Below are 16,799 nucleotides of genomic sequence, written 5' to 3' on the forward strand. Positions count from 1 at the left end.
ATTAGTGACACCTAGTCCTCCCTCTGTCTGTGAAAGATATGCTAGCGATTTAGCAATCTGTGCTTTTTAGCACTCGCAAATAAAATCCCAAACAAGGAATTACAATTTACCAAGCAACCACTGAGAGGGCTGTAGAGGCACTTTTTGCATTACATATAGGATTTTTGGTACGAGTGTCATCTCGACCATCGCTAGGCAGCCAAGAGAGGAGAGGCCGTGATTCCTCCATCAGGAGAGGTCTGACTGCGTAGTCGTCAGGAATCTGTCACTGTTATGAGCCACTGTACGGTCCGGTGTAGGATATATTTGGAGACCTAAATAAGTGATCCCTTGTGTGACCCACGTAAAGGGGAAGTCTGATGTTTGGGTAGCCTCAGATATGGTCAAGTTGAGTATGGAGGACTTCTGAGGGTTAATCTTAAAGTCAGAAGCTCTCCCAAAAGCCTCCAGCTCCTCAATCACCATCCATAAAGAAATATGAGGGACAGACAGCATCAGAAAAACGACGTCAGCATATAGCATAATTTTATGGTCCCTGCCCCCCACAGGGATGGCCGCAATTTGTCAAACTCAAGAGCGATACACTCATCCTGGCACAATGGGGTGCCATCAGAACTTGTTAATTCACTCACCCTGGGGTCCACCACCTAAGTCCTGCCTTGTTCCCCCAGTACAATATTTCTGTTTCATCCAGAGAAGTGCATACTCCGTTCTATTTGTATTCAGTGCTTTCAATTATTTCCTAGCGGCGGTCAACTGATAGCGGGTCCCAAACGAGCCAGAATGTTTGTGAGAGTCCTCCAGCTCAGACACCTTAGTTTCTAGTTGGGTGCACAAGATGTATCTGTCTGTGTTAAAACGAACGGCAATGGCAATGAACTGGCCCCACAGGACTGCCTTCAGAGTCTCCCACAAAAATTAGATGGATGTGGTCGGTGCCATTAGTCTCTAGGAAGGAGGAGATCTTGGCCAAGATTTTGGTAATTATGGAGGCGTAGGTGAGAAGTCTTGAGTTAAGGTGCTGATTCAGCAATGGCAGTAGGACAGTAGGTGGGGGTGTAACAAAGGATAATAGGGGAGTGATCGGACAGGGCTGCCACGCCAATCTCCACTCCCTGTTGTCACGTGGGCATATGTCTCATGTGCAGCTGAAAACAACTTGTAACCCAGGTCAGTCGGACGGGAGAATCGCCACACGTCCGTTATGCCTGCATCCATCAGCCACTGTTGAAAGGCCAGGATAACATCACCCGTTTATCTTAGCGTGTGGAGTGATCTGTCCTTCTGTACCTCCATTACAATGTTAAAGTCAACACCTGTCCCATGGCTTTCTGGTGGTCACTGGGGGCATAGATATTCGCCAATGTAAACCCATGCCCTTTCAGATCTATTTGCAGGGCCAAAAGCCTGCCAGGAAAGTTCCGTTTGGACCCAAGTCACTCGCCCCAGAAAATGGATCACCAGCAAGATTGCAACCCGGCCCTCTTCATTGCCCCAGAGGAGATATTGTGCCAGCGAGACAACCAGGAGCGTAAGAGTTTCCAGTCAGACTTAAGCAATTGCATCTCTTTTAGAAGACAAATGTCACATTTCGCATCCCTAAAAAAGGACAAAAGCGCCAGACGCTGGAGTGTTAAGGCCTCTAACATTAAGGCTGAGGATAGTAATCATCTTTCTATAAGAGTGTGAGGAGCTGATGGGGGCCCATGGTTGAACGAGAGGGTAAACCAGCCCCAAACATAGCTTGTTAATACAGGTGTCAGTGGCATAAAAAGGTAGTCGGGGGATTGGAGGAAGAGAAGAACAAAAAACTGTTGAACAAGAAAGTTCCTCGCCTGGGAAAAACCAGAACTAATCGATGAGGGTCCATGTTGTCGGCGACAAGTTTCTTCAATTCAGCCGTGGAGCCAAAGAGCTCCGCCACTGTAAGCAACATCTTGAAAAGAGGGGGGTAAGGGGGGGAGGATTCATTGTGCATAGTGAGTCAGTACCTGTAAGGAAATGCCTCCTTGGCATGGTTACCCCCTGACTTTTTGCCTTTGCTGATGCCAAGTTATGATTTGAAAGTGTGCTGAGGCCTGCTAACCAGGCCCAGCACCAGTGTTCTTTCCCTAACCTGTACCTTTGTTCCACAATTGGCGCACCCTGGCATCCAGGTAAGTCTCTTGTAACTGGTACCCCAGGTACCAAGGGCCCTTAGAAGGTCTCTAAGGGCTGCAGCATGTCTTATGCCACCCTGGGGACCCCTCATTCAGCACAGACACACTGCTTGCCAGCTTGTGTGTGCTGGTGGGGAGAAAAAGACTAGGTCGACATGGCACTCCCCTCAGGGTGCCATGCCAACCTCACACTGCCCATGGCATAGATAAGTCACCCCTCTAGCAGGCCTTACAGCCCTAAGGCAGGGTGCACTATACCACAGGTGAGGGCATAGGTGCATGAGCACAATGCCCCTACAGTGTCTAAGCAAAACCTTAGACATTGTAAGTGCAAGGTAGCCATAAGAGTATATGGTCTGGGAGTCTGTCATACACAAACTCCACAGCACCACAATGGCTACACTGAAAACTGGGAAGTTTGGTATCAAACTTCTCAGCACAATAAATGCACACTGATGCCAGTGTACATTTTATTGTGAAATACACCCCAGAGGGCATCTTAGAGATGCCCCCTGAAAACATACCCGACTTCCAGTATGACTAGTTTTGCCAGCCTGCCACACACCAGGCATGTTGCTGGCCACATGGGGAGAGTGCCTTTGTCACTCTGTGGCTAGTAACAAAGCCTGTACTGGGTGGAGGTGCTTTTCACCTCCCCCTGCAGGAACTGTAACACCTGGCGGTGAGCCTCAAAGGCTCACCCCCTTCGTTACAGCGCCCCAGGGCACTCCAGCTAGTGGAGATGCCCGCCCCCTCCGGCCATAGCCCCACTTTTGGCGGCAAGGCCGGAGGAGATAATGAGAAAAACAAGGAGGAGTCACTGGCCAGTCAGGACACCCCCTAAGGTGTCCTGAGCTGAGGTAACTCTGACTTTTAGAAATCCTCCATCTTGCAGATGGAGGATTCCCCCAATAGGATTAGGGATGTGCCCCCCTCCCTTCCGGGAGGAGGCACAAAGAGGGTGTAGCCACCCTCAGGGCTAGTAGTCATAGGCTACTAACCCCCAGACCTAAACACCCCCCTAAATTGAGTATTTAGGGGCTCCCAGAACCTAGCAAGATAGATTCCTGCAACCTGAAAACGAAGAAGGACTGCTGACCTGAAAGCCCTGCAGAGAAGACGGAGACACCAACTGCTTTGGCCCCAGCCCTACCGGCCTGTCTCCCCACTTCAAGAAACACTGCAACAGCGACGCGTTCCCCAGGGTCCAGCGACCTCTGAAGCCTCAGAGGACTACCCTTCATCTAAAAGGACCAAGAACTCCCGAGGACAGCGGCTCTGCTCCAAAGAAGAAACAACTTTGCAACAACAAAACAACTTTAAAAGGACTCCACTTTTCCCGCCGGAAGAGTGAGACTTTCCACTTTGCACCCGACGCCCCGGGCTCGACCTGCGGAGAAACAACACTACAGGGAGGACTCCAAGGCGACTGTGACCCTGTGAGTAGCCAGAGTTGACCCCCGTGACCCCCCCCCCAGCGACGCCTGCAGAAGAAATCCAGAGGCTCCCCATGACCGCGACTGCCTGCTTCTAAGAACCCGACGCCTGGTAAAGACACTGCACCCGCAGCCCCCAGGACCTGAAGGATCCAACCTCCAGTGCAGAAGCGACCCCCAGGTGGCCCTCTCCCTTGCCCAGGTGGTGGCTACCCTGAGGAGCCCCCCCTTGCCTGCCTGCTTCGCTGAAGAGACCCCTGGGTCTCCCATTGAAATCTATTGCAAACCCGACGCCCGTTTGCACTCTGCACCCGGCCGCCCCCGTGCCGCTGAGGGTGTACTTTTTGTGCTTACTTGTGTCCTCCCTGGTGCCCTACAAAACCCCCCTGGTCTGCCCTCCGAAGACGCGGGTACCTACCTGCTGGCAGACTGGTACCGGGGCACCCCCTTCTCCATTGAAGCCTATGTATTTTGGGCACCATTTTGACCTCTGCACCTGACCAGCCCTGAGCTGCTGGTGTGATAACTTTGGGGTTGCCCTGAACCCCCAACGGTGGGCTACCTTGGACCTGACTTTGAACCCTGTAGGGAGTTTACTTACATGCAAAACTAACAAACACTTACCTCCCCCAGGAACTGTTGAAAATTGCACTGTGTCTAGTTTTAAAATAGCTTATTGCCATTTTTGTGAAACCCGTACATGCTATTTTGCTGATTCAAAGTTCCTAAGTTACCTAAGTGAAATACCTTTCATTTGAAGTATTACTTGTAAATCTTGAACCTGTGGTTCTTAAAATAAACTAAGAAAATATATTTTTTCTATATAAAAACCTATTGGCCTGGAATTGTCTTTGAGTGTGTGTTCCTCATTTATTGCCTGTGTGTGTACAACAAATGCTTAACACTACCCTCTGATAAGCCTACTGCTCGACCACACTACCACAAAATAGAGCATTAGAATTATCTCTTTTTGCCACTATCTTACCTCTAAGGGGAACCCTTGGACTCTGTATATGCTATTTCTTACTTTGAATTAGTGCATGCAGAGCCAACTTCCTACATTGGTGGATCAGTGGTGGGGTACAAGACTTTGCATTTGCTGGACTACTCAGCCAATACCTGATCACACGACTAAATTCCAAAAATTGTCATTAGAAACTGATTTTTGAAATTTGAGCTATTGTTTTAAATTTTTAAAAGTCCTGCTAGGGCCTTGTGTTAGTCCCTGTTAGCATTTCTTTTAGAGTTTAAAAGTTTTGTAAAAGTTTGAATTAAGTTCTAGAGATAGTTTTAGATTCTTAAAAAGTATTCCAACTTTTAGAAACATAATGTCTGCTGCAGAAGAGATAGTGATGGAACTCAACCTCACCCATTACCTGCATCTTAGGATGTCAGAGTTAAGGTCTCTCTGCAAAATAAAAAAGATAAAGACTGGTTCAAACCCTACCAAAGTACAGCTCCGGGAGCTCTTGGCAGAGTTTGCTACAAATAACCCCTCTGATGATACCTTCCCAGAGGGGGAAGCTAGTGATGTGGAGGATTTCCCACCTCCAGTCCTAGATAGGGAGCCCAGGGTTTCTCAAACCCTGTCTCCACAAGTGATAGTCAGAGATGTTGCTTCTCTCACAGGAGAGTCCAACAGCTCTGCAAGCATTGAGGGCAGCCTCAATGAAGATGACCTCCTGTTAGCCAGGATGGTCAAAAGATTGGCTTTGGAAAGACAGATCCTAGCCATAGAAAGGGAAAGACAAGAGATGGGCTTAGGTCCTATCAATGGTGGCAGCAACATAAATAGGGTCAGAGATTCTCCTGACATGTTGAAAATCCCTAAAGGGATTGTAACTAAATATGAAGATGGTGATGACATCACCAAATGGTTCACAGCTTTTGAGAGGGCTTGTGCAAACAGAAAAGTAAACAGATCTCACTGGGGTGCTCTCCTTTGAGAAATCTTCACTGGAAAGCGCACACAAGCAGTGAAGCAGCAGGGTGCATGTGCTGAGTGAGGGTTCCCTAGGTTGGCTTAATACATGCTGCAGCCATTAGAGACCTTCCCTGGCCCCAGGGCCCTTGGTACCAGTGGTACCATTTACAAGGGAGGTATCTGTGTGCCAGGGTTGTGCCAATTGTGGAGACAAAGGTACAGTTTAGGGAAAGAACACTGGTGCTGGGGCCTGGTTGGCAGCAACAAAAGGCAAAAAGTTAGGGGGTAACCATGCCAACAGTGGCATTTTCCTACGCCCATGCTTCTAAATCTAGCCTATTACAGTGCTGATGTCCTCCTGCAGGAATACTGCAGTCCAAAAGCAAAGAACTAACCTAACTAACCAGAGTAAGAGGTGACTCGTGTTGTTTTATTTAGTGAGATCTGTACATCTCCGATTTTCTACCTTTCCCACTACCCCCATCGAAGAGTTACTGGATAATGTTGTACATCTGTTCCAAGGATTCTGGGTTTTAACTGTTTTTTTGCACTACTGACTTTTCAACCTGTGAAACAAGCTGCCTTCTAGAGTGCCCCTCCACCATTGCCTCAAGGTCCTTACTGTTTTCATTCCTAAACGTCTGTAGGGTAGCTTGATGCATTCTGGGTGTTTTAATTGTTTTGTTTCAATCATGTTTTAAAGATGAAAAGATCTAGACTGAAGACAGTGTCTGCACTGATCTAGAATAAGATGGTCATGCTTCTGCCACCTGTGTAACTACATCTTGATCCTACAATTACCCTTTTATTTTTATTTATCATAGCTATTTACTGCAGCAATGCTGTGGGCATAGTGTGACCAAGCACTTTACAACCTTTTAGTGACACATAGCATAGTTAACATTTACACTGCCAAAAGATTTGTTCTAGAATTATTAAGGCATTTTTCTACATCAGTAATCTTGTAAAGTGAACCAAAAAGATGCATGAAGTCATCAACCCCACAAGAATATTAAAAATACCTCTGCTATCTTAACAACACTGCAAAACCATAACAAATTCTCATTTTCTATACTAGCTCCTTCCAGCCAGTTTTCTTCCTGCTCAGCAGTCACACAATCCATTATTCTTAGTAAGCTTGATTACTGCACCCCTATTTCTGGGTGCTCCATACTACGTTTTTCAGCACTTGCGGTGGCTAAACACGGTTGTGTGACTTGCCTTAGCTCTTCCTACTCGCTCCTCAGCCATCAAGGCTGTGAACACCCTTCACTGGTTTCCCTTCGCCAAGAGAGCTGTGTTTAAATCCCTCTACCTGATGTTCAACATCATTTACTTTCAAGGGCCTTGATCCCTTTCTATAAAAACAGTTTAAACTCTTAGCCACTCCTCAGACATGGAGATCTTCCATAGCTAGACTTCTGACCATACTCAAATTCCACTTATGTAGACTGAGGTCAAGCATTTTCAGGCACTGCAGCTAAACGTTCAGTCTATGATGACAGACCCACATTCTTCTATTTCAAAACTACAAAAAAAGGTGAATGTACCCTAAACAATAAACATGCAATGATTATAATGCCTCATTCTCATACTCACCCTCAGCGCCAAGACACTGTTTAGTAATATAGTGCTCTACAAAACCCACACACAACGTAACATACCCATTACTCAGGTCAATGGGGATGCTAATAATGATGCAACTAAGGCACCCTTATTCTGAAGGCACTGCAAGACCACACAAAATGTACAGCTGCACTGTAGAAATGCACACAACATAACAGTCAGCTATGGCTTTCAACACTGATAATAAGCCAAAATTGCTCAAAACATCGCATAAGCATTTTTATGCCTTAGTCGCTGTTTTCACTAAGCTCATCTTAGGCAGCTGATGGGAAACCCATCTCATTTACTACTATGTTAGGAAACCTTAATAAATCAAATATTCTACAACTTGTTTAAGTCCTCCTTGATTCTACCTTACAGATTCTGATACATACTATCTCATGTACACTGACAGACTCAAAGGCTTGAATTCCGGTGCTTCTTTCATCCAGAATTTTGTGCACTATACAGGTTACCTATGCCACTTCAGAGCAATGACTGATGTATATAAGCAGCATATAAATCAAAGCAAAAATGCTCCTTATTTCAACAAAACCTTTACAAACTAAAGTTGATATTACAAGTTTAGAAAATTGGCACAGCAATTTAAACCTCGCTGTTGGCAAAAGAATATAAATTATTCATGCCAACTGCCTTACATTTTCTATCTAAGTAAGCTGATACAGGTAATACTGATAGAAAACAAAAAGTTAAACAATGATGTACACTGTTTACATCAAGTGAAAGATAGTCTTTCTAACCACAGATTCTTCACTTCCTTTCTATTTCTCTGTACTGTGGCCTAACATCTGCAAAGGTCCCAAGTTAAAAGTTCAGTACAGCCTCAGTTTGTTCTGCGCCATGCATCTTAGGGTACGTGAGGAGAAGGATGCAAAAAACTAACGAAGCGCACAGGGGCAGCACTCATATGTGGGCTCCACTCTCAGTTTCAAGCATTATGGAGTTACAGTGGCTTCACATAGCGCTACCTCCCTCCACTCAGGAATATTGCTGACACATTCTCCAGATTTAGGCTGGCCTACGGGATATTCCAAAAGTGAAGAATCTATGATTAGATAAATTATCCACCAAAAAGAGTGTCACCAAAGTTAACTTGTTCTTCTTATGAATACCCTCTAACTCAATATTCCTCACTTTTAAAATAGATACCAAAGCAGTACCTCACAAAGGTGAGAGGTCTGGGGAGTGGACTTCGACCAAGTAAGTCCTGCAGAACTGAGCGAGCGAAGTGACCTTCCAGCCTAACAAGACTGTCTTGGCAGGGTTTGTAAACTGATGCACCAAATTCCACTTCACAACCTGACAGATGCCTAAAACATGCACACCTCTAGCCAAAGCCACTGTACTAGAGCTAGTAAGATGAGTTTACATGCTTTCCAGAGGATGCTTCTTCCATAGCAGAATTCAAAGCAGTGGACTTTGTACCTAGGCAGACCACTTCTGCACCACCTTGCTGTTATTTGCATCAGGAAGCCCTACAAAGAGCCGATCATTCATATATTGGTCCTTTGCACCGTTGATTTAAAAGGCCAGCACCCTCTTAGGGTACAAGTAATAGAATTTTTCTCCCATTTTTGAGCTGTTAGGTGGGTCAAAAACACTTACAGAGCGATTGCGTGGCCAACGTGAAAAGAACTCACAACCTTTGGACAAAGGTAGCCAGTGGCCTCAGTACCAATTTATCTGGAAAGGTGTTGTTGCACAACAGTTTAACTGAAAGTGCCTGCAGTTTACTCATGAAAACATAAGCACAACGAGGACAACGATTTTAAGTGCCAAAAGCCCTAAGGAATAGTTGTACACTGGCTTCAAGGACATGAACATGAGAAACGACCACGGTCAGATCCCACTGGGGAACAATACATGGTTTGGACGGAAACATTAGTCACACCGTTTATAAAAATGTACCTTAAACAAATGGTAGGTCAGGTAAACACAGAAAGGCTGAATGGCCCAACGCGTGACCTATCACTGTGCCTGCCGCAAAGTCTTGCTGGGGTAATAAAAGTACAATGAAAACAGCATTAGACAGTTTGGCTTTTAAGAAGTCAGTGTTTTGTTCACGACACCAGGCAACATGTACCATTGCACAGCATAGTGCAACTTTGTGAAAGGGTGTCTAGCTGCAAAGATGATATGGTCCACCTTGGTCGGAAAGTCAAACAATTATCTGCCACCGTTCAGTCTCCATGCATGGAGATCACTAGTCCAGCAAGTATAAGATGAAACTGGGGACTGATAAGGTAAGAAAGTTGGACCCTTAGACAAGGATCTACATAATGCAATTTAAATCTATTAAGGGTGGCATTAGCAATAGTCTGTGAGAACAAATTTAAACAAACTGAAAGGCCAAGAATCTAACACTGTTTTTTAACATGTGCATACTCTTTGTTCAGTCTCACAGCTCAGATCCTCTGCGCTGTTTTTTGTAGCATCTACTTCATGTACCTCTTTATTTTTTATTCAATATCCAGAGGATTTGCAGGAAAGGAATTTGGAGCAACCTTACTGGTTGAAAGTTGAACAATCAGCATCTTCCGTTCGGGTGCTTAGATAGGAAGTCCATGTCGCCAGGGACCGGACTATGTCACCTAGCCACGGGATGATTGACTCGTGGGTTTGAGCATGGCTTAGGTCAAGTAGCCAGAAGGAGTTCACTAAAGAGTTCATTTAATGGCAATAACAGCTCAGATTAAACTAGCCCTCAGTGAAGATCAGTCAATCTGTTTGTTTCGTCTCTGTAGTGAACAAGTGCAATTCTAGCGCTTCAGCTTCCCTCTAAAGTACCATTGAAAATGAAGTGATTTCTTCCGTTGGTGACATATGAGTCTAGCTCCATTTCACAATATGTGTCCAGCCTACTGTAAGTCTGCATAAAAGGAATCCTCAGTTTAATGAGGGGGTAGCAACCTGTGCCCTTCCAGATCATCAGTGTCTTGAGGAACAGTAGCTGATTCTTGCATTGGGTCCGAATCAGAACCAAAAATACAGTAAATCCTCTGCTGGTACAGCAGTACTGGAATGGAATATGGCTGCATAACCACAAGTTACGCTTCTGTAATTTACTTGTGTGACATAGGCCCAAGTTAGGCCAATGTCAAGTCGTGATCAGAGATCGCCGTAGGGATCTAATCGTTTATCAGCGATGGTGCAGTTTGTGTTGGCGCCTATACAGAAGGAAGTGGTGTGGGCTTTAGTGCCAGGGTATAAGCCAGAGTCGGTAAGGGACAGGAGAGCTCCACAAGTCCCATGGGGACAGACCCACCTGCTGAAATCCACTTCAGATCTCTGTGGGGCACAAAAGTGCACAACAGGCAGCGAGAATTGCACCAAGATCTGCAGGGTAGCCTCTTTAAAGGCTGCTATTTGCTGTTGGGCCAACACTAGAACCAACTGTTGAATCAGTTTAAATTCAGGAAACACTGTGTGTATGCAATCTTTATCTTAACGCCCTCCTGCTAGATTTCACGTGGCAGGATGAGGTCAAGATCAACTTGGATTTCTTGTGCTTATGACAAGATTTCAACTCTGACAACATTACTTGCTTAATAAAAGCAAGTTTTATCATCATTTAGTTTCATTACAATTACAGGAAATTTCCAGGCCAAGAATTGTATATTTTATAATGATTGAGAATCCCTACATAACAAAACATAACCTGAACAAAGATGTGTGCCTTTTAATGACAAGTAAGCGCAATGTGCTCAGACTATTTCATCTGCAACAAAAAGGAACAGCACTCCACACATCTGAAACCTTTGATTAAATTTAATGACTCTAAAAATGTTTCAAATGCGCTATACCAACTGGATCATTTTGAAAGTACTTTATGAAACCAACAGCAAAACTTGAAACACGGGTTTGAGAGAATATGGCAACATTTGTGAGGAGAAATACAGTAATGAGCCCTTGGAAGTGGAATCCTTGCAGGAAAAAAAAAAAAAAAAGATATTAATTACCTTCCATTTTAGACGAAGATGCCGTTTTCCTTCCGACTCTGAAAGAACCTCTCGCCATAAATCTGGTCCTTTTGCAGGTTCTGATGGAAAATAAACAACTCATGTCACTGCAAATGTTACATCCTTAGTTTTCCTTTGTTATATAACTTCATGCTCATTCAACTTCAACAAATTATTTATAGGTTCTTCCCTGAATTGCGGCTATATTTAAAAAGGGCTTCTAAATTCAGTTCAATAGCTGCACAAAAAAAAGTTTATTAAAGTTCAGATCTGTATGTAATTACTTAACCATTTCACAGGCAGGGTGCTTGTGCACCTTTGTGACAGAGATTATTTTCAAAATAACAGCATACCCAAGTACCTCTTTTTGCTTTTGTGCATCCATATAAAATAGTTGTTTTTTGACATCAGTATCATTTTGCAGATGGAAGATATAATGGAAAATACAGTTTAATTTATTTGCTCAATATTTTGTTATACTTCTCAAAAGGAAAAACTTAAATTAAGGAAGGCTAACCACGAAAATATTGCCTGAATGTCTGGAAGGAATCTGACCATACCAAATATTGATAAGTTTTCTATCAATCATGTTACATTAAATCAGACCATTCCATTGTGGGAGAACCACTCATTATGGTGCCTGTTATTTAATGACTGATATCAAATCTGGAACTATTTGAAAAGTATTAAAACTATGCATTTTCTAATTCTGTACAACCCAAGGCACATTTTGAAGCAAGCCTGATCTTCACTGCTCTGACTGGCTGGCAAAACAAGCTGAAACTGACATTTGCTAGAGTATTAACATGACCCCTCCCACCCCTAAGACTCCCTCATTCAGAAGGGCATCCCTGTGAGGGCTTGAGCCCAACCTGTGTTTCTCTGGGTCTCCAGAGTGTAGGGGAGCCTACTACATACATATGTTATGGGTTCAGGGTGCCCACAGGAGAATGAAATGCCATTTAAAGTGCCTGTTTTTTGGATGCAGTTTGTCGCCCGGGGTAGCATGGAAACCTACCACAACCATTTTTCAACATCTACACATTTTTTTCAAAGACACTCAGTCTTCCTCGAGCTAAAATATATGCCTGCCAAGGACTTACCGATGTGTTCCCAGTAGTTTTCTGTGTGTGTGGCATGCCAGACATATGATGGTTTTTAATGGCTTTCAGTAGGGATCCAAACTATAAACACCCTGGACTGTTGCAAATGCAATATTTGGTCCTGCGGTAGGCCGACACCCAGGGAAACCTACTATTCTCACATATTTTTAAAATGTACCAGACTCCTGGGTGATGTGGCTTACACGAAGCCCATCATGTCTGATCACCCATAATAGCCAAACCAAGTTATCTGTACCATTTGGGGAAATGGGCTTAAATAGGATTTATTGGCAAGGTATGGACGTCTATAGATGGAAAATATGTGACACCAAGTCATAGCTATTTGCCTTTTGTGAGTTACCACTCCACTCCCAAGATACTTTGATGTAAATTACATTTTTTAATCAATTTTATTACTGTGAAAGGTATGAAAAATTACAATTACAGTAAATGTTATTTTATATAGACAGATAATTCTAATAGTAATTATGATTATATTAAGTACACCAAGTAAAATGTATACATTTTTCAATTGATTTATTTTTCCAGAACTGGTGATGAATGACTGTGCAGCATCATGAAGAAGACTGAAACAAGCACATACCCCCTCAGATCCCCAGTGTACAGTTCAGTTATGGTCAAATTTCCAAAATGGAGTTACACTGACAAGGCCGGAGGACTACTCATCATGGAAAACTTTGTTAGAGGCAAAGTTGAAGTAAGGAATCACATTCCACTTTTAGACACTGCAAGAAATGTGGAAAGCAACACGGTTCCCTAAGTATTTTACCACAGAATGTGCAGGTGCCTCTTTACTGGGAAGAGAGATTTACAGACAATTAGGCAAAAAGCTGAAGCAAGTGTCAGTGATGATGCTGGAACAAGTGAGTGCATGAATAAACACTTAATCACAAGAACATCATTAAAGTCAAAAGTATATGCTGAAGAATGTATATTTTGTGGAAAGGTAAAATGCTAAAAGTTAACATCAACACATGAGAAATTAATCAAGGCAACGGAGCTTCGAGCTGACAAAAGGCGAGAGTGCAACCAATAATTGTGATTCAAAGATCTTAGCAGTTTGTAGCAGGGACATAGTGGCTGCAGAAGCCCATTATCATGCATCTTGTTATAGGAACTATACAAGGGTTAAACCAAAGGAGGAAAAATCATGCATCTAGCATTCAAACCTATGATCACTACAAAAATATGAGAGATGAAGCATATGATGAACTATTTCAATACATTAGAAATGTGATTATTCCTAACAAAGAGGTAATAAGTATGACGACTCTCACTGAAAGGCTTGAAACCCTCATGACACGCAGAGGAATACAGGGAATAGACAAATCAACTAAGAAGCATATTATAAGAAAATTGGACTCTGAATTCGGTGAAGCTTCCACATATTCCCAGACATTAAAGGAAAATTATTGGCCCAACCGGATAGTGTCATGCTAAAGGACACTGTAAGAGAAAACCAGAGTTTGAAAAGAGAATTATCAGTTTTAAAGGTTAGGGCAACAGACATGAACAAGATCATTGATCAAACATTATTGCACATAAGAACAAAGATTAAAACAACCTTGACATCAAGACCATGGCCCTATCATCCTTTAGACTTGATATGATTCATTTGCAGTGGCTGATTACCTTAAATGATTCCTATTAGGACTTCTGACTGGCGATCCAGAAAACACAAAGCTGTCCAAAAGGGTCATCTCATTTATGCGATAATTCAGTCAGGACATTATAAATAAAGTCACAAATGGCTAGAAGAAACCCCCCCCCCAAGCAATTGTTGCTCCCATATGCTGTAAAAGGCATATGAAAGGCAATGCCGAAATAATTTGCACTCTAAAACAGACTTGGTCATGGGATTTCATACTCACAACTGGAAGAAAATAATACCGCCTTGTGTCTTCAGAAACCTGCTGCTACCTTAAATGAGCAAATTGTTCTTCCAGCCGACATTCAGCCTCCTGTCTTCACTAACTTAGCATGGGATAACATTGATAGGCTGGAAGAGACTCTTACTGGTAAGGGGATAACAAACTGAGTCAGCAGTGTAGTTGTGAAGCCAAAGGTGTTTGGACCACACCCTTTGAACCCCTTCGCTGCCAGGCCTTTTCCCCCTCCTGTGCCAGGCCTTTTCTTGCCTATTTGGAATAGTTCTCGCTTAGGCCCTCATAACTTTTTGTCCACATAAGCTACCCACACCGAATTTGCGTCCTTTTTTTTCCAACATCCTAGGGATTCTACAGGTACCCAGACTTTGTGGGTGCCCCTGAAGGAGGCCAAGAAATTAGCCAAAATACAGTGAAAATTTCGTTTTTTTCAAAAAAATTGGAAAAAGGGGCTGCAGAAGAAGGCTTGTGGTTTTTTCCCTGAAAATGGCATCAACAAAGGGTTTGCGGTGCTAAAATCACCAGCTTCCCAGCTTTTGGGAACAGGCAGACTTGAATCAGAAAACCCAATTTTTCAACAAAAATTTGGCATTTTACTGGGACATACCCCATTTTAATGTTTTTTTGTGCTTTCAGCCTCCTTCCAGTCAGTGACAGAAATGGGCGTGAAACCAATGCTTGATCCCAGAAACCTAAACCTTTCTGAAAGGTAGACAAAATTCTGAATTCAGCAAGGGGTAATTTGTGTAGATCCTACAAGGGTTTCCTACAGAAAATAACAACTGAAAACAAATTATATTGAAATTGAGGTGAAAAACACAGCAATTTTTCTCTATGTTTTACTCTAACTTTTTCCTGCAATGTCAGATTTTTGAAAGCAATATACCGTTACGTCTGCTGGACTCATCTGGTTGCGGGGATATATAGGGCTTGTAGGTTCATCAAGAACCCTAGGTACCCAGAGCTAATAAATGAGCTGCACCCTGCAGTGGGTTTTCATTCTATACCGGGTATACAGCAATTCATTTGCTGAAATATAAAGAGTGAAAAATAGCTATCAAGAAAACCTTTGTATTTCCAAAATGGGCACAAGATAAGGTGTTGAGAAGCAGTGGTTATTTGCACATCTCTGAATTCCGGGGTGCCCATACTATCATGTGAATTACAGGGCATTTCTCAAATAGACGTCTTTTTTACACACTCTCTTATATTTGGAAGGAAATAATGTAGAGAAAGACAAGGGGCAATAACACTTGTTTTGCTATTCTATGTCCCCCCGATGTCTCCCGATAAAAATGATACCTCACTTGTGTGGGTAGGCCTAGCGCCCACGAAAGGAAATGGCCCAAAACACAACGTGGACACATCAAAATTATCAAATACAAAACTACCTGTTTTTGCAGGTGGGCGCCTGCATTTTTGGTCCTGGGCTCAGCAGCCTTCTAGGGGAAGCCAAGTGCTTGTGAAAGGGAAGAGCCAGAAACATGTCGATATTGAGGGGGAACAAAGGGGGTCCAAAAGGGCAGTTTTAGGCTGACAAGTGCAGCTGAATTTTTATCGGTATAGATGAGACAATGCTGGGTGGTAGGAATTTTGTGGATTTCTGCAGATTCCGGAAGGTTGCATCACAAAAACGTGGGAAAAATGTGTGATTTCCAGCAAAGTTGGAGGTTTGCAGGGGATTGTGGGTACAGAAATGGTGCGGGTGCATGTGAAACACACCAGTCTGGAATCACCCAGATGTTTAGTTTTCAGATGTGTCTAGGTCTTGTGGCTTCTTCTACATGGCAGCGTCCCAAAGTCCATAAAGTGCAGCCTCACCATTCCAAGTGGGACGATTTTGAGAGTAAGCCAAGTTCTCATGGCCCAAATGTAAAACTAAAACCCAAAATAATCAAATGCCTTCTTGCTTGCTGTGGGATAAGATGTTTTAGAGTGCGTGGGAGAGCTGAAAGACTGTTACCCCCTTCAGTTGAGGTGAGGGCGTAACCAGGCCCATACTGGTTGGTAGCCAACACCCCAATATTTTTTGTTCTTTTTAAATTCCCTGGCATCTAGTAGACTTTCTGCCCCCCCGGGGTGTGGATCAGTGGTAATTGTCCTATCTGCCCACTAGTGGGAAGAACAACTTTGGCCCCATTTATTTGGGGTGGGGGTATGGCCATACCCCCACCCTCTTATTTTTGGAAAACAAACTTCCCTGGCCTCTGGTGGGCTTTCTGCCCCCCTTGGGGCAGATGGGCCTTCCAAAAATAGGCCCATCTGCCCCCAACGGGGGGCAGATATGGCCAAAGTAATGTGCTTCCATGGGGAGCGACCCTTACCCAAGGGGCTGCCTCCCTAAAGAAAACACATGCATACACACACACCAATCCCTGGTGCCTAAGTGGTTTCTGCCCCCATGGGGGTAGATTGGCCTAACAAAAATCGGCCGATCTGCCCCCAAGGGGGGCAGAAATGACCTAAAGACAATTTCCCCCCCAGGGGAGCGACCCTTGCCTAATGGGTCGCTCCCCATCTCTATAAAAAAATAAATTTAAAAAACACATACAAAACAAATTAGCCCTGGCGCCTAGAGGTTTCTGCCCCCAGGTGGGGCAGAAATGTCCTAAAATAAATTTGCCATCTCCCCCCCCCCCCCCCCCAGGAGCGACCTTTGCCTACGAGGTCGCTCCCCTTGCGTGA

The 16,799-nt window shown here is 43.8% G+C and overlaps 1 protein-coding gene across 6 annotated transcripts in view; it reads right to left on the reverse strand.

Moving 5' to 3' along the window:
• The window catches only part of IL6ST (interleukin 6 cytokine family signal transducer), a 477,893-nt gene that overhangs the window by 269,516 nt on the left and 191,578 nt on the right, over positions 1-16,799 (reverse strand). For all 6 annotated transcript variants that reach the window (XM_069222264.1, XM_069222292.1, XM_069222274.1 and 3 more), the window contains one exon: positions 11,105-11,184. In XM_069222264.1, the coding sequence (XP_069078365.1) occupies positions 11,105-11,184 (80 nt within the window). The remainder of the gene's footprint in view (positions 1-11,104; positions 11,185-16,799) is intronic.

The sequence above is a fragment of the Pleurodeles waltl genome, chromosome 1_1 (assembly GCF_031143425.1).
Source record: "Pleurodeles waltl isolate 20211129_DDA chromosome 1_1, aPleWal1.hap1.20221129, whole genome shotgun sequence".
Taxonomy (NCBI): Eukaryota; Metazoa; Chordata; class Amphibia; order Caudata; family Salamandridae; genus Pleurodeles; species Pleurodeles waltl.